Raw genomic sequence first — 23,827 nt, 5'->3', positions numbered from 1 at the left:
CTGGTCCCACCCCACCCCAGGGGTCCCCTGAGCGAGCTTTGGGGGAGGGATGGGGCGGTTGCTTCCAGAGGATGGCGTTGATTGGGGGAGGGCTGCAGTGAGCAGGTTTGGGGCCAGAAGCCTTCTGGGGTCCCAGTGCCGGGATCCTCCCAGCTGCACACCCTCTCCCTCAGCGTGGGCCCACTCTGCCCCATGTCCTGGGCTGGCTGGGTAGCCCCACAATGCCCTCCCTGGAGCATGCACCCCATGGGTGCGCCCCCGCCCCCCCCCCGGGTCTGTGGCAGCCCCCACCAGTGTCCCAGTGTCACCAGTGTCCCAGTGTCACCCGGTCCCGTCAGCGTGGCTTTGCTGCCCCCTCACAGGCCTGCAGTGAACCTGCTGTGGCTCCCCAGTGCCCTCAGGGCCCCAGGTGTGACCTTGCCCCTGGGAACCATGCCATGAGTCCCTGAGGCCACCTCGAGTGTGCAGGAGGGAAGTGCCAAGGATGACTTGGGCTCTGCCCTTGGTGGAGCTCTTGGACGCTTGGGGGGCTGCTACGTGTCATCAGCAAGAGGGTGACCATGAGCCATGGCCATCGTCCGCTTGGCGCTGACCCCTCCTGGGGCTCAGACCCTGCTCACGGGCTGTGCCACTGTCCCCCTTCCCATGGGGCGAGCAGAGGCTGCCTGACCCCAACACCAGTCCTCGTGAGGGCTGCGCATGGATGCTGAGGGGAGGAGACAGGCCTGCCTTGGGCACCACACCGCTGTCGCCCTGCCTTCCCTGGAGCCACTGTCCGTCCTGCCCACGTGCCCCTGGCGCACAAGTGCCAACGTCAGTGGAAGTGACAGGTGCGCAGCTTGGGCAAGCAGACAGAGCAGGTTAATGCCACGATGCCTCCCTGGAGGTGGAGGGAGGGGCTGCGTGTCCCCCCACCCCACACCAGGACAAGCTGAGGGAAGGCTGCTGCCTAGGGGCCCCTGCCCAGTTTGCAGGCCCAGACCGATACCCAGGGAGCATGGGCAGAGGTTTCCAGGCCCAGGCCACAAGGGGATCAAGCCCCCGAGCTCAGGGGTCCCTGACGCAGAGACAGCGTCAAGAGGGTAGGGCCAAATCCCTGGGCCGGAGCACACATCAGCATGTTGGGATGTTGAGGTGGGGCCTGTGGGTGGGTCATGATCTCCTGCCACACCCCACTGCAGGGTGGAGAGTGGGACAAGCTCCAGGCACACTGTACCAGCTGCAGGGAGCAGAAATGCCCCCAGTGGCTCAGGCAGAGCACCGCTGACCAGCCTCCCCTGCCACGGCCGGGGGTGGTCTGTGCACCCTGACTCAGCACTGGGGACAGGCTCTCAGGCTGCAGCTGCAGCCGAGCTCTGGGACCCCTGCTGTGCGCCCGGAGCCCACCTGCACCCCTGACAAGACCCCCTCCTGGAGCCTGGCCATGCCCTTCGGTCTGAGCTCAGGGGGCGGGACCACTCTGTGCCCCGCCCAGACTCTGAGAAGGGCCGTCCACAGGGCTGAGCTGCCCTCCATGGCCTCCTCTCCCCTCTCCGGGGCTTCACCAGGCTGTCCTGAGATGCCACTCCCTTCCCCTGGAGGGTGGCAACAGCCTCCAGCCAGCCGGCCCCCTGTGTGAGCAGCAGGGCCTCCCAGAGACCAGGAGAAGGAGTCTGCAGTGGGGGGCCAGGAAGCTCAGCGCCATCCCTGGGACCCCCAGCCCCAGGTCTCAGGGTGACCTGTGCCCCCTGCCCTGTCTGGGCAGTGCCCAAGACAGGCCGGGGCCTGGATGTATGTGTCCGGAGTGGGATCTGTGTGCAGAAGGAGCAGGCCTCCTGGCCCCCACGCTTCGCAGAGCTGTTGGCATGACGACTGCTCAAGCTGTCTCCCGGCCTGGGGCTGCCTGCACGGTCAGCTGGTCAGCTGGGCCAGGCCGGGCAGGCAGAGAGGGACGGCTGGTGGGCCGTGCCCCCCCGCAGCCCTCCAGCACTCCCACCCTGCCCTGTGGGCTTGCCGGGGGGGAAGTGGGGTCTCCCCACTTGTATCAGGGAGGGTGACACGGGACAGTCGCCCTCACACCAGTGTCCTGGCACTGGACGCCCCCAGAACAGGGCGCCCTGCTCCTTTCAAAGGTCAGTCAGGGCTGACCAGAGCGCCAGCAATAGCGCGTGGCCAGTCACCCTCCTGCACAGCTGGGGAAACCACGGCCAGGCTCACAGGGCCCAGAGCGCTCCGTCCTAGAGACCCTGCGGGACACACCTTTGCCCTCCAAAGTGCCCCTGTCCCCACACTGAGCTGCGCTGCCCTGGGCTTCGACGGGGGCTCCAGCCAAGGTGGAGCGGACGCTCATGGGGGCCTCTAGGGCAGCACACGCCCCTCCGATGGCAGACCCCACCCTACTCCTGAGATGGACACCACACACCTCCGGGTTCGGACACTGTCCCCTGAACAAAGGCAAACATCCTCTGAGGAACACGACTGGCCTGGCCTGCAGTCTGTGTCCACTTCCAGAATGGTGCTGGCTGCTCAAGGGGATTTCTTCTAGGACCCAGCTGAGACGTGGGGCCCCGGACTATTGAGTTTGGACGTTTGGTGTCAACATGGAGTCAAGCTCCGTGGGCGGTGGAGCGGCTCAGGCTGTGAGGATAGAGGGGGCGGTGTTTCCTAGTGGGCCCTTTCCCCGCCCTGCCTGGCTCAGCGGCCCTCCCGGGAGGGACAGGCAGTGGAAAGGAGGCCTCCTAGCAGAGGGCAGGGGCAGGGCCCTCCCCAGAGCACCTGCCAGGGGACTGGTGGTAATGCTCCCAGAAAGCGGGAGTGAGCGCATGGGACCCTCTTTCCCGGAGTCAGTGACTGTCAGTGGGCAGGGCAGGGGCTTGGGGGTGCAGAGCCATTCAGCCTCCTGTTTGGAGAAGAGAGAAGGGCACTGCAGGCAAGCCTTGGTCAGCAGAGGAGACTGCACGGGTGTGCTGGGCTCTGCCCTCCTCAGCCGGCTCTGTTCTCCAAGGTCCTCCTGTCCCGGGGCTCAGCCTCTAGGCCCTAGCTCAGGCGGAGGGGCTGTCAGGGGCCAGAGCCCTGCCCTGACGGATGAGTGCTGACGGCCCCACTCCCTGCGCCCTCGGCCGCTGACACCCCATCACACCGCTGCGGGGACCCCGGGAGACCTGGATGCCTCTGCGCACCCCCGCGGCAGCCTGCAGGCAACGGGGGCGGGGACGTGCCAGGCGCCCCTCGTTCGGCCGCACACCTGCGTCTCCACTGCGCGCGCCTCCACGGGGCTGCGCGACTCTGCCCTGCTCGGGCGGCGCCACCGGTGTCACCGGCCAGGAGTCCATCCACGAGTTGCCGGTGCGGCGCAGATTGCTGAGCCGGTCCCCGGAGCGCGAGGCCGGTGAGTGTGCCGAGGGGGCGACTGCGGGCCCAGGAGTGGGAGAGACGGGGGTGCACCCGAGGTGGGGAGGGGATCACGAGCCTGGGTCGGAGGTCGCCGCGCCCCCCGGAGCCCGGCGCCGTGGCGCACGCGCGGCCGCTCCTGCCACCAACTTCGGTAGGTGCGAGTCGGCGTCGGGGAACGCGGTCCGTGGCGGAGGCTTCGGGGACTCGCTGCCTAGTGAGTGACCGCAGACCGCGCGGGGTCCCTTCGCAGTTTTCCTGGCGGGAATCGGGGTCGCGCCCCGAGAGCCCGCGCGGGTCCCCGAGGGTGCGGGGTCGCGGCGGCGCCAGGCGGGGCTGGGCGGGAAGTTCCCGCGGGGTCCCGGAGCTACGCGCAGACTTATCACGGCGCAGCAGGCTCCGCTCGGCCCAGGGTGCAGGTAGAGCGGGCGCGGGCGCCGGCGGGTCTGAAGTTTGGGGGCCGCGAGAGGCCGCCAGGATTGTCCGGGCGTGGGCGGGGCTGCCCCAGCCCCACATCCCCCACTTCGTGGTGTCCAGGCTCCACGAACTATTAGGGCGCAGCAGCTGCGTCGTTATAGGAGAACGCCCTGGAGGGAAGTGGGGAGGGAGTTGGGGTCTGGACTTCAGCCCCGGACGAGCCTGGTCACCTGCACCACGCCCTGTGGGGTGCTCCCAAGTCCCAAGGGCCCCAGCCGCAAGCTCTAATCCCCGGCGGCTGGTGGGGGCTCCAAGTGTTGGGTGCCCCCTCTACCCCCTGGGGTGGGGCCTCCTGCTGGGCGGCTGTCAGCTCTCCCGCAGCCAGGGAAGTGTTAGTGGGACCAGGTGTCTGGGCGAGCACATGGGGGGCAGGCTGCGCTGGGCACAGGCACCCAGTCACAGTCATGGGTTGGGACACGTGTGCAAATGAACATGCCTCTGGGGGTGTGGGGTGTGTGCTGGTGTCTGGGGTGTCTTCTGCTTGTGCACAGTCATGCTGGGCAGGTACCAGGTTGTTCTCTGGGCCCCCATGGGGTCAGCGGCACTGGGATGTCTCCCTACTAAGCCCCCCTGCAGCCAGGTGACTGCTTTGAAGGCCAACGCAGGACAGGCCTCTTGCCTGCTGAGTCCAGGGGTCTAGGAGGAGCCCCTCAGTCCAGGGGCCCGGCTGGGAGGTGGGGTGGTGGTGGCACCAGGCGGCACAGCTGTGTGGCTCCTAGGGCTGGGTGATCGATGGCGCCAGCACAGCCGCCTCTGTCTCTGGAGCACACACACCCATTTGTCATCTGTGTCTTAGGGGGGCGGGGGGCAGGGGTGGGGCCTGCCTCTGCACCCACCTCCAAGTTCAGGGCGTGTCTGCGGCCCTCGGGGTCCCCAGCCCCTCTCCTCAGCCAGCCCCCTCCTCCCAGCCCTGCTGGGAGCTCTGTCCCTTCCCGGATGGCCGCAGCCCTCCACACTGGAGCCCTGGCCGTGCTAGCTGCCTCCCAGGGCCCGTTCGAATGGACGGCCCTCTCTGCCCCTCTGGCCATTCCCAGGATGGGGCTGCCCGCTCAGTGTTTGGAGGCAGCAGACGTGACTCCCCGCCATGTGCAGAGCCCGAAGGCCGGCAGGGAGGACGATCTGCTCCCGATGACTGCCCCAGCCCTGCCCAGCTGAGCCCCAGGGAGTGGGACACATGCCCGTGTGTCCACACCCATGAGTGACTGTGACCCCGCGTGTCCTCGGTGCGTGCATATGTGCATGTGCAGTGTATTCACGTGGCCGGTGGCCTGTCCACTCTGCGTGGTCTGTGAGCCTTGTGTGCCTGGGCCCCCTGCAATCTGGCAGCTGCCCGGCTCTGTTCCGAGGTGGCCCAGCCGCACCGAGGTGGTCTCTCCGGGTGCTGCATGAGGAGGGTTCGGTAGGAGCCCTGCACGCTTCTGTGCACGCACTCGCCGAGCCCTGGCCGAGGCACGCGCTGGGGCAGTGGACGGCCCAGGTGGCAGCCCAGATGGACCGCGGAGTGGCTTCTGAGCAGGCGAGCGGGCTGTGGGGAGAGGAGGGTCTTGGCCAAGCTCGGTCGCGGCAGGCTCGGCCGCCGACCTGCCGGCAGCCACCCAGATGGAGCCGGGCTGAGCAGGTGGCCATGCCGTGGGGCCATGCCGGACATCCACGCCCCTCAGCCTGGCCTGGCCCACGAGGGGTGACCGTCCCAGAGACCGCAGTGCCCAGGGACACCCTTCAGAGCAGGGACGTGCTGTGTCAACAGGCTCTTAGAGCTTCTGCTGTTCCTCATCTCGGCTGCCCCGGGAGCAGGGGTCTCGGGGGGTGGGGTGAGACAGGGAAGGGCCGCATCCCCAAGAGTAAGTCTGCTCATACTTGGCTTCCTCCAGTCACTCACCAGTGCCCCCAGGGTAGACGGAGACCCAGGGTCTGCCGGCGTGGGGCAGATGGGTGTGGATGGAGTCACCCCAGAATTGGGCTTGCCAGGGACTGGCCAACATGTACGTAAGGTCAACCAAGCAAGTACAGGACTTAAATTTCGGATAAATAACAAACAATTTTTTAATGCCCAAATGTTGGCTCGGCCATACTTACACTAAGAAAGCATTTGCTGTTTGCCTGAGTCCCGTTTCCCTGTTTTTGTGTGCTGACCGTGTCTGCTGACCCTCCAGGAAGGCTGGCAGGGAGGCCTGCTGGTCTGGACAGCAGAGGCCAGGGAGGCGGAGGGCCGCTGTGGTGATGGGGCGGGGAGGGGTCGGCTAGGGTGCCGGCGCTGACGCAGGCCCCATCCGCAGGTGGCATGGGGCCGGGGCCCACCCGCTAGCCGCCGCCATGTCCCGAGAGGCCGGCTCCTGCCGCCTGGGCCCCGGGACACGCGCCCGGGTGCGGAAGCCCAAGAAGCCGCACTACATCCCGCGGCCCTGGGGCAAGCCCTACAACTACAAATGCTTCCAGTGCCCCTTCACCTGCCTGGAGAAGTCCCACCTCTACAACCACATGAAGTACAGCCTCTGCAAGGACTCGCTGTCCCTCCTTCTGGACTCCCCCGACTGGGCCTGTCGCCGCACCCCGGCCACGTCCCGGCCTCCCGTGGCCACCCCGGGCCGTCCCGCGGACCCCTTGGCCCCAGCTGACCCCGGCGCCCGGCCCCGAGGGGCGCGGCTCCCGGACGCCCCCGCCACACCCGACCTGGACCTCACAGCCACCGATGTCCTCTCCCTGCGCCGCCAGGTCGGGGGCCCCCGGCAGGGGGCCGAGGGCTTCTCCCCAGGGACACCACCCCCTGAGGCCGGGGACGTGCATAAGGGTGCGGGCCTGGAGGTCCTCCTGGCTGAGTCGTGGAAGTCAGGGTTGGGCGGGGGCCGGAGGAGTGAGGCCGTGGTGGGCGCCGTGGGCCCCGAGACCAGTGTTCCCTGCTATCCCCCGCCCTGCTCCGGGGAGCTCCCCGAGGCCCAGAGCCTCCACCTGTCCCTGCTGGGTGTCAACTACCCTCTCGGCCCCGGCCTCTTTTCCTACCTGGGGCCCTCCCTGGCTGCTGCCGCCCATGTGCCCTTCCTGGCCTCAGCCAGCCCCCTGCTGCCCCCAGCCACTGCCTTCCCTGCCCCACAGCCCCCCGAACGCCCCGCCCTGGTCCCCCACCTGTACTATCCCCTGCTGCTGGAGCACAGCCTGGGGCTGCCAGCCGGTAAGACCGCCCTCGCCAAGCCCCCCGTGCCCCCAAGAGGGCCACCCGGGGCCCTGGTCCCTGGGCTGCTGAAGGTGCCAGTGCCGGGGCTGGGTGGGCCCTGGCCCCGCAGCGCTCTCAGGGACCCTGGGCAGGAAGAGCAGCTGGGGCGAGCGGCCCAGAGTGACCCCAAGAGAAAGCTGGCCCTGGGGGCCCAGCCAGAACCCCTGAAGGCCCCCTGCAGCCGAGCGAGCGTCAGTGCCCAGAGCAGGTGGGTGTGGGGGCCCAGGCATGGGGCACTCGGGGAGGCGGGAGGAGGGCTGAGGGGGCAGGGTGGCTGGGCGCCCCCCCTACCAGAGCTCAGCCGCTAGGAATATGGGTTTCAGGCTGCAGAGGGGAGAATGAGAGCACACAGCCAGCCTTCCTTCCTTCTGGGGTTCTGAGGCCCCAGGCCAGGGTGGCAGGCTGGACAGGGGCATGAGGGGCGGGCACCGTGGGGACAGTTCAGCCTCCTGACCAGCTCCCGCCACCCCCAGCCTGCGGACCAGCCCCTCCGCGATGCTCTGGCCCGAAGACGAGGAGCTGAGCGACCTCGAGACCGCTGGCCCCGCGGCCTCCCTGCCCCTGCAGCCGCTTGGCTTGGCACTGGGGGGCCCCGGGCACGTGGGTGGGGACCTGACGCGGGCCCTGGGTGACTGTGCTAGGGTGGAGCAGCGCCTGGGCCAGCTGGCGCCTGCCGGGGGCCTGGCCCCACGGCCCCTGCGGGAGCAGCTGGGAAAAATCCGCCGTGAGCTGCTCACCATCCACCAGGCGCTGGCGCGGGCCGCACAGCCACCCGACACACCCCTCGACCTCTCTGTGAAGCGGGTGCCCACCAAGGGGCATGAGGTGCCCGCGGGGCTGTGGGCGCAGCCGGAGCAGGGCCCCACACTGGCCCGGGGAACCCCGGAGCCACACAGCCTCCTGGCGGCCCAGCCTCTGACCAGCCACACCACCAAGTGTGAGGCCGACTCCAGTGTCCCTCCCCCAGGCCTTCCCCTGCAGGCGTCCGAGGACCCTGTCATTCCCAGCAGCTGGGGTGCCCACGGTGGGGCTGGGGGCTCCTGGCCCCCCGAGGCCATCCCGGGCCTGCAGAGCCCTCCGGGTGCCGAGGTCTGATCACAGCCCCCGCTGCCCCCGCGGTCCTTCCCAGATGGGTGCCCTCCTCCAGCCCTGCACCCGCTGCCCTGTTCCCCTCCTGCCCCAGCATGCCCGGGGACAGACCCCCACCCACTGTGGCCACGCCTGTCTCTGGGGTCATGCAGGCACTGCCCAGGGCCCCTTAGTGAGCACGGTTGTGGACATTAAAACGGAGACCGCCTTCACACACCCGTCTGGGCTCCTTCTTCACTGCCGCTGCAGCGTCACCATCCACGTAAATGTCCCCGGACTGGGCATCAGGGCACGGTGTCCTGGGCCCTCCCCGGGGACCCAGAGTCTGGGGAGAGAGTGGGGTGCTATCCACGGGGGCAGAGCGGGGGCGGGGGAGGCAGGCGTGCACAGTCTCGGATCCTCTGCGTTTCTGCACACGGGTGGTGGGCAGGGACCCCAGAGCATGCCTCCAGCCCTGTCTGGCCGGCCAGCCCTAATGTCAGATTCGTCCAGGAGGCTGCTTGCTCTGGTTAAACGGCGCCCCACATGCTGTGGCCCAGGGCTGGTCGCGCAGCGTGGCCTCCACTGGGCCCTGGCCAGCCCCTGCAGCCGCGATAGGCATCGGGCGGCTTTCACAGCCCACTGCCTCCCTCCCAGCGCGGCCAGACTTGGCTTTCCCACAGTGGGGGGAGGGGTGCCCCAAGGACCCTTGGGCCCAGCTAATCTCTTCTCTGCCTGGGAGCCGGCCACACCTCTGTGCCCACCCAGGAGTGGCCCCAGGAGGGCCGCACCTGCCTGCTCCCGGCTCCCCTGGCTGGGCTGGCCGGGCTGGGGCCAGTCGGATCAGGACTGCAGCTGCCCATCAGCCGTGGCGATAGCAGATAGCATCGCGCCCACCCCCCACGGCCTCCAGAGCTGGGGTGTAGGCGGCTGGGTAGGGAGTGCTATGGGTGACAGACACGGGCTGAACCCCACCTTCCAGGGGCTTCCTGGAGGGACTTTGGGGCTGAGGGCTGAGCCATGCACGAGGGGCCTGGAGAATCCCCAGGTCCTGAATCTGAGGGAGCCCCCTCCCACTTCAGCTCCCTATTAGCACCCCCACTTCTCAGCACCCACTGGACAGATGTAAGCCTCACTCTGCAGGAGGTGTGTGAGCCCCGCATCACAGGTGCAGAAACAGGACCCAACCTGTAGCCTGTGCGGGGGCACCCCCACCCTGGGCTCCGGTGAGTGAGCTAGCCAGCAGGCCAGGGGCACAGCCCTTCCCTCAGTCCTGAACTTGTGGTCCGGCTGGAGGACGGAGCTGGTGCTATCCCCTGAGGTGGTGGCAGTAGAGGCCTTGGACCCCTGGGGAGGGTGGCTGGGTGGACCTTGAGTGCAACCAGCTGGGCAGGTTGAGGAATGTCCCAGAGGCCAGTGCAAAGGCCCCAAGGCGGGAATGCGGCGGTGCTGGAGGGTGTCTGGCGGGTAGCAGCTGAGTGCCGGGCTCCTTCCTTCAGGCTTCCTTGGGCTGCAGCTCAAAGGCCACCTGGCCAGAGCTCTGCCGGCCCCTCCCCGAGGCCAGGTGGCTCCTCCCATACCCTTGAGCTCTGGTTTCCAACAACACAGGCCTGCGGCCCAGGGAGCCTGGTCCCAGGTAGGAGACCCCTCCCCCTGCCAGAGAGGCCAAGGAAAGGACCCCTGCTTTACCCATCAGGGCTGGAGGTCTCCAACAAGGTCCTGTTCCTCTGCCTTTAGAGAAATAATGCTCATCCATCACCCCTCCCCCACCTCAGACAGCGAGGTGCCCTGAGCTCCTCTTGAACCTCAGGACGGAACAGCAGCCGTCCGGGGGTCGTGTGTCTCTCAGAACTGTGCTCAGGGACCACAGCCAGGAAAACAGGGCCCAGAGGCAGTCGGGGCGTGGTGGGACAGTCAGGTCCGTAGGTCAGGAGGGCACCAGGATGCCAGGAGGCCGTGTTGGGCCCGCAGCGCTGCCCGGCACATGGTGGGCTGTTACTTGTCTTGCAGCCCCATGCTTGGCTGGGCTGGAGGACCGGCTCAGAGACGCTGAGGCCGTGACAGCCGCCCAGCGCCTGCTCCCGGGCCTCCTGTTTGGACTTCCTGGGCCTCCCCGACCAGCGCGTCAGCCATGGCCCAGGGACGGTGCCCCGCACTGGACCTTCCCGGAGACCCTGCCTGCTGCCGGCGGCCCCAGCTGCTTGGGCAGATCCCAGTGCCCGCCGCGGCTACCGGGGGACCCCGGGGCCTGCACTGCTCCCCAGACGGCCTGCTCTTCCTGACAGCGGGTGCTGCACCCTGCGTCCACGTGCTGGACCTCGAGGGACGCTCCATCTGCCACCTGCCCTGCCACGTGCCGGGAGCTGGGGCTTTTGTGCCAGAAGATGTGGCGGTGACGGCCGCTGGGCTCGTGGTGGTCAGCGACCTGGTCCACGGGGCTGTCCGTGCCCTCCAGCACACCGCCCAAGCCCCTCAAGGCCGCTGGGTGACGGTGGGCTCCTTCTCCGCCCCCCGGGGGCTGGCTGTAGATGCCTTTGGCCGCCTCTTGGTGACAGACTACGTGCCTGGGGCTGTGCACAGCTTCACACTGGGCCCTGACTTGGCGCCACTGGCCCCTGCCTCCCTGCTGGACCTGGAGGGCCCCTGCTGGGTGGGCCTGGCGCCCGACGGGGGCCTGGCTGTGAGCGAGGAGTTTGGGGACGTACGGCTGTTTGGCAGTGCCCGCCAGCCCCTGGGCTCCCTGGGGGACCTGACCGGGCACCCCTTTGGCAGCCCAGCAGGCGTGTGCACCGACGCAGCGGGTGGTGTCATTGTGGCGGACCAGCGGCGGCGCCAGGTGACCCTGTTCCCCCAGGCCGGGGCGCCCATCTGCCTGGTTTCCGAGGGGCTGAGGCGGCCCCTGGGTGTGGCCTGTGGGCCCCAGGGCCAGCTGCTGGTGGCAGACGCAGAGGACGGCAACATCAAAGTGTACCAGTCCCACCTGGAGTTGGACTGATACTGTTGGCTTGAGCTGCAGTGCCCCTTTCTGTGTGTGGCGTAGCCCCCTGGGCCTGGACCATGATGGGAGGAATGTTCAGGTTTCCCAGGGTTCTCCTGGCCGTGGGCCTCGCCCTCCTGACCCTGGACATTTGCTGACCGTCCTGAGCCCCATCATAGCGGGCCCTGGCCTGGCCTCCTCTCCTTCTCCTGGGGAGGATTCAGATTCAGGGGGCAGCCGGAATCAGCTGCCTCCAGCCCCCAGGGTCTAGGAGGCCTGCACTTTGGGGCTAGCAGCTGAAGCCTGGATGTCTCTGGCGTGTTGGGCCAGCCGCCAGCGCTTACCCGGGCCCGCTCTCCATTCAGTGCTCTAGCCCCAGCCTCCTAATCAGAGGGAGGCAGGCAGGGTAGGTGTGGCTGGGCTGCGCTGGGCTGGGCTGGGCTGGGCTGGGCAGGGGTGCGGCTCCTCACTGTCCCCCGTTTTCAGAGGTGCCCTGGGTGCTGAGACTCCTGCAGCTTCTCTGGGCCCAGCTAAGGTAAGGGGGGGAGCAGAGGACGGGCCACCTGGAGGCGCCCTGGGGTGACACATGGCTGGGTTACCAGCTTCCATGCTCCGGGCCCATGTGAGACTGTCTGACCTCCTGGAGCTGGACCAAACAGCTCAGGCTCATGGGCAGGGGGAGAGTCCCGGGCAGTGGTCAAGAGCAGGAGAGCCTTCCTGTGAGCACAGACAGAAAAACCAGGCTGGGGGTGCCGAGGAGTGGGGTTCCTTGGAATCTGGGCCCAGCCAGGCTCCCAGCTCCATCAGGAGTTCTGGCGAGGGCAGGGGGGGATGCCTAGTCTGGCCCTGGGCATGGTGAGGGGTTGGTCTCAGGGTCCCTCAGTGTGTCCTGGCTCCTGAGAGCATGGGCCTGGATTAAGTGGGTCAGAGTAAGGAAGTGCAGGAAACAGGTGCTGCGTCAATGCTGACGGTTGCTGCTGAGTTAGGGGTCTTGTTCTCTGGAGAAGAGGGGGCTGGAGGCGCCCCCCCAACCCGCACCCCAGATAGCTTCACCCTCTGGACTGGCCCTGAAACTTCAGGGGTCGCTTGGCCTCTGCAGGGAGCGGAGTGCAAGGAGGCCAGCCGGGGGTTGAAGAGGCAGTTTCTTCTGGGACCCCTGGCGCCCCACCCCCTCCGGGGCCTGGGGGTCCTTTAACCCGGGTAATGAGGCAAGGTGGGGTCTGGAGCCCTCAGACGAGGAAACCAGGACAGGGGAGGTCTGGCCTCCGTGGTGGGGGACTGGAAGGCAATGGTTTGGGGGACACTGTAGGTAGACTGTGGGGCCCAGAAGCGCTGCGACGGGGACAAGGCCGTTGTGCACAGCCCGTGGGGAGACAAGGCAGGCGGAGGGACCGGGGCACTGCGCGGGCGGGGCGCCGGCTCCGGGACAGGAACGTTGCGTGCGCGGAACGCTCCGGCGGGGGCCACCGGGCAGCCCGGGCGCCTGTGCGGCGGACCGTCGCGCGGCAACGGCGGGGGCGGGCGGAAATGGGACTCGAGTCCCGCGGCGCTGCCGCGGCGGGGCTGGGGGCCTGGAGCGCCGCCGCCCGCCTAGGCCCGCCCGAAGCGGTCCCCGACCTCAGCCGGACCCCGCTGGCCCAGTGCACGGCCCCGGTGAGCACCGCTGGGGAGGCTGGCGGCCTTGGGGGCCTGCCCCGCCGGGCTGTGCGCCCAGGCCCCGCCGCGGCGGCCGGGGAGCCCGGGGGCCTCCGGAGCCGACGCGGGGCTCTTACCTCTCGGAGACCCCGCTTTCTCAGCCGTAAAGTGGGGGCGCCACCGGAGGCCGGCCGGGGCGGCGACGCCGGGTTCGCGGCGGGCCGCGGGGGCGCTCTGGCAGGGCGTCTGGAGCCCGGCCCTGTGGGGTGAGGGGCGGCCGGCCGGTGCCCTCAGGCCCGCCCCACCCGGTCCCGCCGTGGACCTGGTGGAAGGACATTCAGGGTCAAGGGGACCGGCCATCAGCGCTTTACTGTCGTCCCTGACTGAGGTACAGGCCAAAACCCAGAGCCCTTGATTCGTGTCCTTTCTTCTGAAAAGAGAGGGAGAAAGCCCTCTTTAAACACAATCTTTCTTGTTTTTAAACACAGACGTAAGGAGTAACAAGGAATTCTTGTGAGCTACCAAGGGCAGTGATCAGGAGACTCCCCAGAGGATGGTTTTAGGCAGTGAGGGGTCCCTGGCCAGTCATAACTGGGCGTTTGCCCTGAATCAGTTCTGACTGCCGGCTTCACAAGGTAGATGGTTGAGTTCAGGTCGTGTGGAGAGGGGTGTCCCACAGACTGTTGCCTGACCTGGGATGGTGGGCTGGGTCACAGGGCACCTGGTGTCCTGGGTAGCAGGCAGCTTTCCCGGGCTTGTGCCCTTGTCTTTATCGCAGTTTTTGAAGATGCACACGGTGCCGAGTTACTGCCCCACTTTCTCCCAAATGCACCTCTGCTATCGATTGCCTGCTCTTTCATCTTTTTCTGGCTGTCTGATCTGAGCAGACTTCTTTGTGTTGGTCACTCCCAGAGGCTGAAGTGGGGGTGGGGATGGAAACTTGCCCCTCGATTTAAGAGTTCTTTCTCACTGCCCCACAGATGGGAACACCACCCTCTGCCCTCTGCTGCCTTCCCCAGACATGAGGAGCTCTCCTTCCCCTTTCTTTCTTTTTTTGATAGGTAAACTTTGTAGATGAAGCATAAAACACACAAAATGCACAGATCGTATGTGTACAGCTCGATGAATTTTCTGCAAGTGAAACCACCGTGTAACCAGCTTTGCCCAGAGCATCTGCTCACTGTTAGGCCAAGTGTGTTTGTCTTCTGACAGTATCTATGGGCGGTTTTCTTAGCTCCTGTGAGAGGAGTCCCCAAGCAGGGGACTGTGACCCTGTCGTTTGGCTGACCTGGTGGTCGCCACTGGCTGGTGCTGAGAGGCTTGTGCTGTGCTTGCTGCTCCCCGCTGGTGGTCGACATGCATTGGCGGGACTCACACACAGAATGCCTCTGTCCCTTTTGTGATGCCCTTGACAGGTGTCAGGAGACGGGGCAGCCCTTGATGCCCCTGCCAGTGGCCACAGGGACTTGGCCCGGGGCTGCCTTTGGGCTCCAGGTTTCCCTGCAGACGTCATGTTGCCTGCTGTCTCTGATCTCTGCAGGGAGGGGCATTTGGGAGTCTGGCTGCTGCTGGGCTCAGGGGACCCTTTCAGTCAGAATCCACAGGTGGGCGAGGTCTCTCCCTCCAGCCCGCTCTGGGTGCCCTGGAGGGGAGGAAAGTAGCTGCCCCAGTTGCCTGTTAAGTCCTGGGCGTGTGAGGCCCCCTCCAGAGCCCCCCGACTCTCAGGAAAGGGCTCCCTCAAAGTCACACCTCCTCAACCTCGCTGGCCCCCTGTCCCCAAGGGCCTGATGAGCCCTGGGGCCTAGAGGGCCAGGCTCAGTGAGAGGCCTGTGTCCCTCCTTCAGGTATGGCAGGGCGCTGCTGTGTGCTTTGTGCTGACAGTGGGGTCGTTCGTGTCTGGGAGGGGGCTAGAGCCCCAGCGAACCCTCACCAAGGCGAAGCTCCTGCCCGCCAGGCCCACCAGGGTGGGACATGGAGAGCTGCTGAGAGTTGGCTTCTCAGCAGGCTGACTCTTGTGCAGGGCGAGGCTCGCAGCCCCGCAGGACTCAGAAACCTTGGCCTACCGGGGAGGTTGTTGCTGCCCAGGATCACAGGAAGGCTGAGGAGCGCCACCCCCACCTCTATAGCCTGTGGGGGGAGGTCCTGAGGGAGGTGCTCAGCTGTGACAAGAGGGTGGGGCCCCAGGGAGGGGTGGGCCCCACGCAGCTGGAGGCTGGGGCAGGGTGGATGCCGGTGGATCCCAGCCTGAGCACCGAGGCTCCCCAGGGGCTCACTGGGGCACCAGGCACATGCTCAGACATTTTCTGGGGCCCCCACGCCAAGGCTCACAGCTACCGGCAGTGGGCACGTGCCTGACTTTCCTTAGCTCAGCAGTGATTTGTTTAGGTGCGCATCTTGTTCTTGCTAGCTTAGTAAGTAAATCAAGCTTTGAGATGTTTAAATTACTTTAATTGTTAATGAGATTGTAGGTTTTCCCTTGTGCTGCAGTCAAAAACTGTAATCAATTCTTTAAAAATAAAAATTTAGCCCTGTGCTCAGCCCCGAGTAGGCTGTAAGTGGCGCTGAGTTTCAGGTGCTTGTGTCTGGAGGAGGGAAGCCTGGCCCTGCCTCTTGGGTGGGGGTGGGCATGGCCTGGGCCTGTGCACACTGCAGCCCAGGGCGGAGATGGGCAGCTGGGGGCTTCACTGCCAGCCTCGTGACTAGACCTGAAGCGGGGTCAGTCTGTGGGCTCAGTGGCCAAGTGGACGTGTCTGTCAGGGTCGTCTGAGCCATAAGTCATGGCCAGAGCCTGTCTCCCCGGCACTGGCAGCCACGCTGGGCCCTCGCTGGGTGGTGGTGGCTCTGAGCTGAGCCCTCCTCTCTTCCAGCGGCCCCAGCATGGTGCTCAAGGCCTTCTTCCCCACGTGCTGCACTTCGGCGGACAGCGGCCTCCTGGTGGGACGGTGGGTCCCGGAGCAGAGCAGTGCTGTGGTTCTGGCTGTGGTGCACTTTCCCTTCATCCCCGTCCAGGTCAAGGAGCTCCTGGCCCAGGTACAGCAAGCCAGCCAGGTGAGCGTGGCCGTGCTGGGCACCTGGTGCCACCGCCGGCAGGAGACGGAGGAGAGCCTGGGCCACTTCCTGGAGGGCCTGGGTGCCCTCTTCTCCCACGAGCCCTGGCTGCAGCTGTGTCGAGAGAGGGGCAGCAAGTCCTGGAGCTGCAAGGCCACCCGGCGGCAGGGGCCCGCACCCCTCGCCCCCGTCTGTGAGGACCAGGTCATGCTCGTCTTCTACGACCAGCGCAAGGTGCTGCTGTCACGGCTGCACCCGCCCGCGGCCCTGCCCGAGCACCAGGCCGGGGATGCCACAGCCAGCACGGGCGGCCTAGCTGCCGTCTTTGACACAGTGGCGCGGAGTGAGGTGCTCTTCCAAAGTGACCGGTTCGATGACGGTCCCGTGCGGCTGACGCACTGGCAATCGGAGGGTGTGGAGGCCAGCATCCTCGTGGAGCTGGCCAAGCGCGCAGCGGGGCCCATCTGCCTGCTGCTGGCCTGTCTGCTGTCACTGATCTCCGCTGCCAGCTCCTGTTGGTAGGTGTCCCCGGGGCGGGCCGGGTAGGTCGGGCTCACAGAGGCCAGATGGGCCCTTCTGAGGCCCACGCTGCCCCTGCACCCTGCTCTCGTCCTGCACCCCGCTCTTGTCCTGCACCCCGTCCCCACTGGGGGCTGCTCTCCTGGTGCCTCTGGCTCAGGGTAAATACAGGCTGACCGGCAGCCTCAGTGGTTGCATGGGACCCTCAGACAGCTCAGGCCCCAACAGGGAACTTAGGTGATGGGGGGACCCGGGCTGTTCCGCACAGGGTCCCCTGTTGGTCTCCCGGCACTTACCCACCCCTTCCCTGGCATTGCAGGAGCGGCTGCCCTGGGAGGCTGTGGGCAGTAGCCCGTCGCTGTCTGCTGGGGGCTGGTCTTGGGGTTCACCAGAGCACTCCTGGCTGTGGGCCCTCTCCCTGTGAGAAGCCCTCAGAGGCACTGCTGGGTGCAGAACAGCCGTGCTGTACCCTAGATCGAGGGGTGTGGCCTCAGGTCTGGGGATGGGCCTCACCAACTCCCCAGGGGCTCTGGGGGCATGTGGCCCTGTCCCCATAGAGAGACCCCAGCAGCTGTGTATGGGCAGCACCTTAGGTTATGGGGGCTGCTAGTGTTTTGACCTGTGGAGTGGGTTCCAGAACTTCATGAAATGAGTCATGTGAAAGTGTCTGGGCTTGCCTGGGGGCACTTTTGAGAAGAGAAGGTCCTTTGCTTTTGTTGGCTTTCAAAGAATGCAAGAACAGCTGTGAGCTGCTCGCGTGCCCCCAGTCCCGAAGACCCAGAGGCAGGTGCTAGTCCTTGTGGCCATCAGGAGCCCTGGGACATCAGTTTGAGGCCTGGCTGTGGCTGCAGGAGCGAAGTCCCAGGGGCCTGGCCTGGGCCTTGGGGAGACCCTGCCCATCGCCTGCCTTCCACTGGGTAGAACGGGGGTGTGCTGACCGCATTTCTCTCTGGGAGTTGGGTCAAAGTCTAAACCTCCATGGTCCAGGCTGCCGTCTCCCGGGGGCCCTGAGCGTGCTCTCGTTCCCCCCGGGGCCCTGAGCGTGCTCTCCTTCTCCCCAGGGGCCTGAGCATGCTCCTTTGGTGGCCCTGCACTTGGCAGGTGCCCCCTCGGCCCCTCTGGCCAATAGCAGGGCTCTGGCTTGCCCTGGAGTCAGGCATTGAGTTGCCATTGGACATTTTGTTCACCTTTGCTTGAGAACACACCCCTCAACATCTGCAGGTCTGTGAAGCGTCTGGTGCTTCCTTTGCTGCGTGAGGGGTCAGTCTTGTTGGGCTTGACCCTTGACACGGTTGTCTGCCGAGCAGGTGCTCAGCTTCAGTGCCTGGAGTCAGCACCTCGTGTTCCCAGTTGATAGGAGCGACTGCGACCCCTGCTGGGCTGCCCACCGGGGTCCTCCCCTGTGTCCACAGCCCACGGAGTTCACAGTGTGGCCACGGGTGTTTGGGGCCACCAGGGCCTTTTTCCTCTGCACGTTGAGGGGTAGTGGCTGTGGCCGTGGCAGCCCCAACGGAGGGAAACCCGAGGCCCCGCAGGCCCATCGCCTCCGTCCCCCGCAGGGTGTTCCGGCCGTGGCCGCTGTCCTTCATCTGGAGCAAGCTGTCCACCTGCGAGCAGCTCAGGCACCGGCTGGGCCAGCTCACGCTCGTCGTCAGCGCCCACAGGGCCGGGGGCCCCACCCAGCTGATGAGGTGCGGGCGCTGCAGCCCCCCACCCCCCGCTGACCCCCGTGGCTGCCCGCACGCTCACGCCCGCTGAACCTGCTTCCAGGAAGGCCAACACTCTGGTCTCCGTGCTGCTCGACATGGCCCTGGGCCTCCTGCTGCTATCCTGGCTGCACAGGAAGGACCGCTTCGCTCAGCTGGCTGAGGCGCTCGTCCCCGTGGCTGACGTGAGTTGGCGGGAGGGCCCTGGCTGCTCTCCAGCACCTGCTTCCCGGGGGCGGGGCAGGCCTTTCCTGGGAGCAGCTCTCAGCGGGCCCGCCCGGTCCCGTCACAGCCACTGTGTCCTGTGGAACCTGTGGAGCTGCGTAGACGTGGGCCCTGCAGCTGGGCCACCTTGCCGCTGCTGGCCTCGGCCTTCCCGTCCTGGCGGTGGCCGTCTGGAGTCCCTTTCCAGGCTTTGCAGGGGCGCCGCCTGCCTGCCAGGCCCAGGTCCCGGCGCCCCGTGGCCCTGCTGTGCGCGGTCATTTCTGCTCTCCTGGCCATCAGCCCGGGCCTGTGCACAGTCAGCGGGTCAGTGTCCCGGAGACCCTGTGCCCCTAGGCCACTCTCTGTGGCACGCTCAGCCTCCCGCCTGCCCTTCACGCCTGTTCTGTGGCCCCCGCGCTGAGGGCCAGAAGCCCCAGCCTCCTCTCCCAACCACAGCCGCCCGCCCGCTGTCCGTCCACACCGGCTCTGAGCCCTCCTCCTCTCTACCGTCTCTGCACTTGTATCGGGAGCTTGTCTTTTTGCCTAGGACAGCCCCTCAGCACCCCTCCCAGGCCTCTGGGGCCCTGTTGGCCCTGGGCGTGGTCAAGCCGCTGAGATCTGGCTGTAGCATCCCTGTGGGCTCAGCCACTCCTGCTATCATTAGTCTCCAGTCACAGGTGGACGCTGGGCCTGCTGGTGGCCAGGACCCCACAGGGCAGGAGCCCACAGGCTGAGTCCCGTAGCTTCTAAGGGAGGCCTGGCCCAAGAGGGAGAAGGGGGACCTGGGGGCTGGGAGGGGGCTTGGCCACTCCACCCATTTCATCCCCGCTCTGCCTTTTGGCCAGTTTTATCCTAGGCCTCTTTTCTGCAGAATTGCTCAGAAATATAAATATTTAATTTAAAAATGAAAGCCTCTTCCTGCTGCCAAGTTCTTACCCTTTAAATATTAAATAAGCTCTATTTATAAAGAACATTCTGTTCCCTTCTCACTGCCCCAGACGCAGCAGAGGCCGTCACCCAGGGCTGGGAGAGGCCTGCGTGCAGGCGGGAGGGGCTGGCAGACGGGGCAGGGACAGGGCGCCTGTGGCCCCCCGTGGGTGCCGAGGCCCAGTCCTGAGGGCCCACCTGCCACGCTGGCACCGTGCTCCTCCTGGGGTGGCCAGGACGGGGGTTGGCTTACTCGCTCCTTGTGAGGCCCCGTGCCAGACCCTCACCCGTCGTCATTCTTCTCTCCGTGGGACCCTCCAGCTACCCCGCCCCTGCCCAGCTCGTGGGCCCCTGATGGGCTTGACTCCCCAGGCTCATCTAGGGTCCCCAGGCAGGTCACTGGGTGACACCCCCATCCTTGCAGCGTGTGGCCGAGGAGCTCCAGCATCTGCTGCAGTGGTTGATGGGCGTGCCCGCCGGGCTCAAGATGAACCGGGCGCTGGACCAGGTGCTGGGCCGCTTCTTCCTGTACCACATCCACCTGTGGATCAGTGAGTGCCCGCCAGCCCCGCAGGGCGTGCCCCGGGGACAGGCCCAGCCGAGCGGGAATGGGGCCCCTTGGCCTCGGCTTCCCGTCGGCCCAGCACCCTGTGTGTGGAGCTGGGCCACACCTCGGGCAGCCATCCTCAGGGAGGACCGGGGCCTGCGGGACCCCGGGCGCCCCTCAAGGCTGACCCTGTCCCACCAGGCTACATCCACCTCATGTCCCCCTTCATCGAGCACATCCTGTGGCACTTGGGTCTCTCGGCCTGCCTGGGCTTGACGGTCGCCCTGTCCATCCTGTCGGACATCATCTCCCTTCTCACCTTCCACATCTACTGCTTCTACGTCTACGGCGCCAGGTGGGTGTGCCCCCCCCACCGCGGGCCGGCGTGTGCAGCCCTGGGCCCTGGGCGCAGACAGGCTCCTGGGCCGGGGGGTGTGGGGCGGCCCCCACCCTGACGGCAGTGGCCTGCAGGCTCTACTGCCTGAAGATCCACGGCCTGTCCTCGCTGTGGCGCCTGTTCCGAGGGAAGAAATGGAACGTCCTGCGCCAGCGTGTGGACTCCTGCTCCTACGACCTGGACCAGGTACCAGCTCCGTCCAGCCGGCCTTCGGCCTGCACCGGCCCGTGCAGTGGCTCAGGCATCACAAGGGGCAGCCTCGCTCCTGCTCCGCAGGTCCCGGGGGTGCAGGGAGCTACAAGGGGTAGTGTGTACGCGGGGCCACAATGGGGCAGAACTCGCCGCAGGCAGGGACAGACCCTGGTCCGGGAGGCTGCAGGGCAGCAGGCGCTGGAGGTGAGTGTGCATGGGGCCTGGGTTGTCCTGTTAGTTTGTCCACACCTGCCGCGGGGACCCTGAGTGCTGCCCTCCAGAGTGTTCTTCTCCTGACTGATTCTCACCCCCTCCTGTCTAGTGTATGGGCTGCACACCTCTCAGCTGGTCCTGCCTCTGCCCACTCTCTGCCGTTGTGTCACCCGGTCTGGAGGGCAGGCGTCCCTCCCAGGACTGGGGAGGGCTGTCCCGAGTGGCGTCAGGCAGCGGCCGGTGCTCCATCTCTGGACTCGCGGAGGGGCTGTGGTCAGTGTAGGCGGGGGTGCCCCCAGCGCGGGGCTCTTGCTGCTGCTGATGCCGGCGTCCTTTTTCCTTGTAGCTGTTCATCGGGACCTTGCTCTTCACCATCCTGATTTTCCTACTGCCCACCACAGCCCTGTACTACCTGGTGTTCACCCTGGTGAGCCGAGCGCCGCGTCCGGGGCCCTGGCCCACAGTGCGCAGAGTGGTGACTGCTGGCTCTGCCTGCCAGCGGGCAGCTGTGGGGAGACCACCCGCCCGTGCCGGCCACAACAGAGAGTGGCTGTTCTGGACTCTGTACTGGGGCCTGGAGCAGGCAGGGGTCCACCCTGGAGGGTACCACCCCCTACCACCCTGGGACATGCCGCTGGATGCATGGAGGGCAGGGCTCTCTGGTGCGCGGGGGGCAGAGTGTGGCCAGCAGGAGAGGCATGGTACCCAGGTGGCTGGGCCGAGGGGCCAGTGGCGTGTGTCCCTGGATTGGAGTGCCCTGTCTTCTGACCGAGCGGGAGGGGGTTTCCTGTCTCCTGTGCTCAGGCCTCAGGTTCAGGGCTGGGCCCCTGCCTGCCCTGGGGACCTGTCAGGCCGCTCGGCTCAGGCGTGTGCAGTGTGGCTCTGGCCATGGTCCCAGGCCCAAGGCCCTGAGCACCGTCTGTACTGCAGCTCCGGCTCCTGGTGGTCACTGTGCAGGGCCTGGTCCATCTGCTCGTGGACCTCATCAACTCGCTGCCGCTGTACTCGCTTGGCCTCCGGCTATGCCGGCCCTACAGGCTTGCGGGTAGGTCTGCACGCTGGCTAGGGAGCACGCCCGGGGCCCTGGAAGCCACGGTGTGTGCGGCAGGCGGGCAGGGGGCACAGGGTCCTGGTTCTGGGGCGTGAGCTGCAGGGGGAGCCCCACCTTCAGGCTCAGAGGCCACAGGCACAGTCCTCCTGTCTCCTGAGCCTTTCTCGGGATGAGTGTGCAGTTTGCTCGGAAGCGTGCCTGCAGTGTAGTGTGGGCAGTGCCTGTGTGGGGCTCAGAAGAGAGACGTGTCCCCTGTGGCTGTGAGGCTGTGTGCCTGCTGGCATCCCTCCACTGGGGGCTGACCCCCCAGAAGACTTCTGCCTGCTGGGGCCACGCTGGCCAGCCCAGCCACCCCCGCTGGCCCCCCTGCAGGCAGAGGCCCCTGTCTGCACGCTGACACCAGCCACAGGTTGGCCAGATGCCTCTGACGGGAGGCCGTCCCCACTGCAGGCCTAGGGAGTCCCGACCCGACTGGTCAGAGTTGTGGTCCAGCCTATCCAGTGCAGGGTCTTTGAACAGTTGGGGAACCTGGGGGTTCCTGGCGTGGCCCCCAGGTGACCAGTGTGCCCAGGAGGCCCTGGGCTGGTTTGCAGCCAGCAGCTCGGCCCACCCCAGAGCTCGTGGTGGCTGCTCACAGTCAGTGTGGAATCAGGAGACACAAATGTCCGTGTTTGCGGGCTTTGGGCCTTGAGTCTGTCCACCAGATGTCCTCAAACTCTCTTTCCAAGAGCTTCCTCCACTGACCCCCAGTGGCCCAGGCTCCCTCAGCCCCCACTATACCTCAGCCCCTGGACCCGGCACCTCCCTGGCCCGTCCCGCGCTCAGGCCTGCACAGTCCTTTTGAGTTCATAGGAAAGGCCGCAGATGCCGTCTCTTCTCTCCACCGCATTGCCTTGGGGCCTCTTCATCAATTGATAATTAGCTCCTGTTTCTCCTTTTAAGAACCTTCCACCTTGGGTATCCCCAGGTTTGGGAGCCTACACTGCAGTTCAGAGTGTGGTGGGTCCCCGAGTCAGCCGCGCTGGAAGGCACTGCGATGAGCAGGGTTCCCACCCCCCAGCAGGTGCCGTGTCCACTCTAGGAGACCCCTGCCCTGCTCACAGAGCAGCATGGCCTGCTGGCTCTTCCCTGCCTGCAGACCCTGGGCTTTGGTCTCAGTGCGGTTCTGCCGGAGCTCTGGTGAGGGGCGGCTGCTGCCCACAGCTGGCAGCTTTCCGAGGGGCGCATTGCGGGGGCTGCCCTCCCTCACCGGGCCTCGCTCTCCTCGCAGCCGGCGTGAAATTCCGGGTCCTGGAGCATGAGGCCGGCCGGCCCCTGCGCCTCTTGATGCAGGTAAGGCCTCCCCGCGGCCCTTGCATTGCTGCCTGTAGACAGGCGCCCTGCCCACTGTGAGGCCCCCTGTTCTGGGGCATGTTCTCTGCCCCCCTGGTGGGGGGCCTCAGGGGTCCTGGGGAGACTCCCCTGCCCCCAAGGCTTTTGGGCACCGTGACGCCCCCTCTGCCTGGGCCCTCTCCCAGCGTGGAATCCCTGTGGTGTGCCAGACACCCTGGGGCACCCAGGTTCCGCCTGCTGGGCCCTGCGTCCCTGTGTCCTGCCCTGGGCCGGGGCTCCATCTCCAGGCAGGATAGCAGAGACTTGGCACAGGCCGGCCCTGTTGGGTTCTTCTGCCGGAGGTGCAGAAGCAGCCAGGCTGGCCTGAGAGGAGCGTTCAGAGGCTAAGGAGCCTGTGTGGTTTTCCGGGGAGGCTCCTACAAGCCGAGCGAGTCCTGGAGTTGGGGGTCGGCCCCCGCAGCCAGGCTAGAGCACAGCACTGCTGACTGAGGCCCAGGCCTGCCTCCCGAGCTGCCTGCCCCGACCCATGTGCCCCAGCGAGAGCGTGTCTGGCTCGGAGCCGGTCCTGCCCTGCGGTTGTCCAGCCCAGGGCCCCCCGGGACAGCCTGCGAGGCCGGGGGAGGGAGTCCCACGGGCCTGGGGGCCACGTCCCGGCTGATCGCTGCCCTTGCGCTTCCAGGTAAACCCCCTGCCCTTCAGCCGCGTGGTGCGCATCTACCGCCTCCCCAGCTGTGGCCGCCCCCCCAAGCACTCCTGGGGCTCCCTGTGCCGCAGGCTGCTATTCGGAGAGCTCATCTACCCCTGGAGGCAGAGAGGGGACAGGCAGGACTGAGGGCCCGGCCCCGGCCCGCCTCGCACCGCCAGCTGCCAGGTGTCAGGGCGGCACACGCCTCTTGCTGCCCCTGGTTGTCGGGGCCTCTCCAGGCCCTGCCCGTTGCATCTCCGCCCGACTCTGGT

General features: G+C 66.7%; 2 protein-coding genes across 4 annotated transcripts; both read left to right on the top strand.

Moving 5' to 3' along the window:
* The first annotated feature begins 6,159 nt into the window (after positions 1–6,159).
* Positions 6,160–8,149, top strand: PRR35 (proline rich 35). Its single transcript, XM_052636358.1, has 2 exons — positions 6,160–7,262; positions 7,528–8,149. Exons 1-2 carry the CDS (start codon positions 6,160–6,162, stop codon positions 8,147–8,149), a joined length of 1,725 nt encoding a protein of 574 aa, XP_052492318.1.
* A 4,479-nt stretch (positions 8,150–12,628) lies between these two features.
* PIGQ (phosphatidylinositol glycan anchor biosynthesis class Q) lies at positions 12,629–23,827 on the top strand. 3 transcript variants are annotated; one of them, XM_052660757.1, is made up of 11 exons: positions 12,629–12,752; positions 15,602–16,300; positions 17,861–17,992; positions 18,072–18,192; positions 19,563–19,689; positions 19,887–20,040; positions 20,157–20,268; positions 20,834–20,914; positions 21,418–21,532; positions 22,809–22,870; positions 23,550–23,827. In XM_052660757.1, the coding sequence occupies exons 2-11, from the start codon at positions 15,612–15,614 to the stop codon at positions 23,700–23,702; spliced, it is 1,746 nt and encodes a 581-aa protein (XP_052516717.1). In that variant the 5' UTR covers positions 12,629–12,752; positions 15,602–15,611; the 3' UTR covers positions 23,703–23,827. The 3 variants fall into 3 exon arrangements, with proteins under 3 accessions (XP_052516717.1, XP_052516708.1, XP_052516728.1); XM_052660748.1 differs by having other exon boundaries at positions 20,157–20,478; XM_052660768.1 differs by lacking the exon at positions 17,861–17,992.

This window comes from Budorcas taxicolor, chromosome 2, assembly GCF_023091745.1.
Source record: "Budorcas taxicolor isolate Tak-1 chromosome 2, Takin1.1, whole genome shotgun sequence".
Lineage (NCBI taxonomy): Eukaryota > Metazoa > Chordata > Mammalia > Artiodactyla > Bovidae > Budorcas > Budorcas taxicolor.
This window is presented reverse-complemented; position numbering and strand designations above follow the sequence as displayed.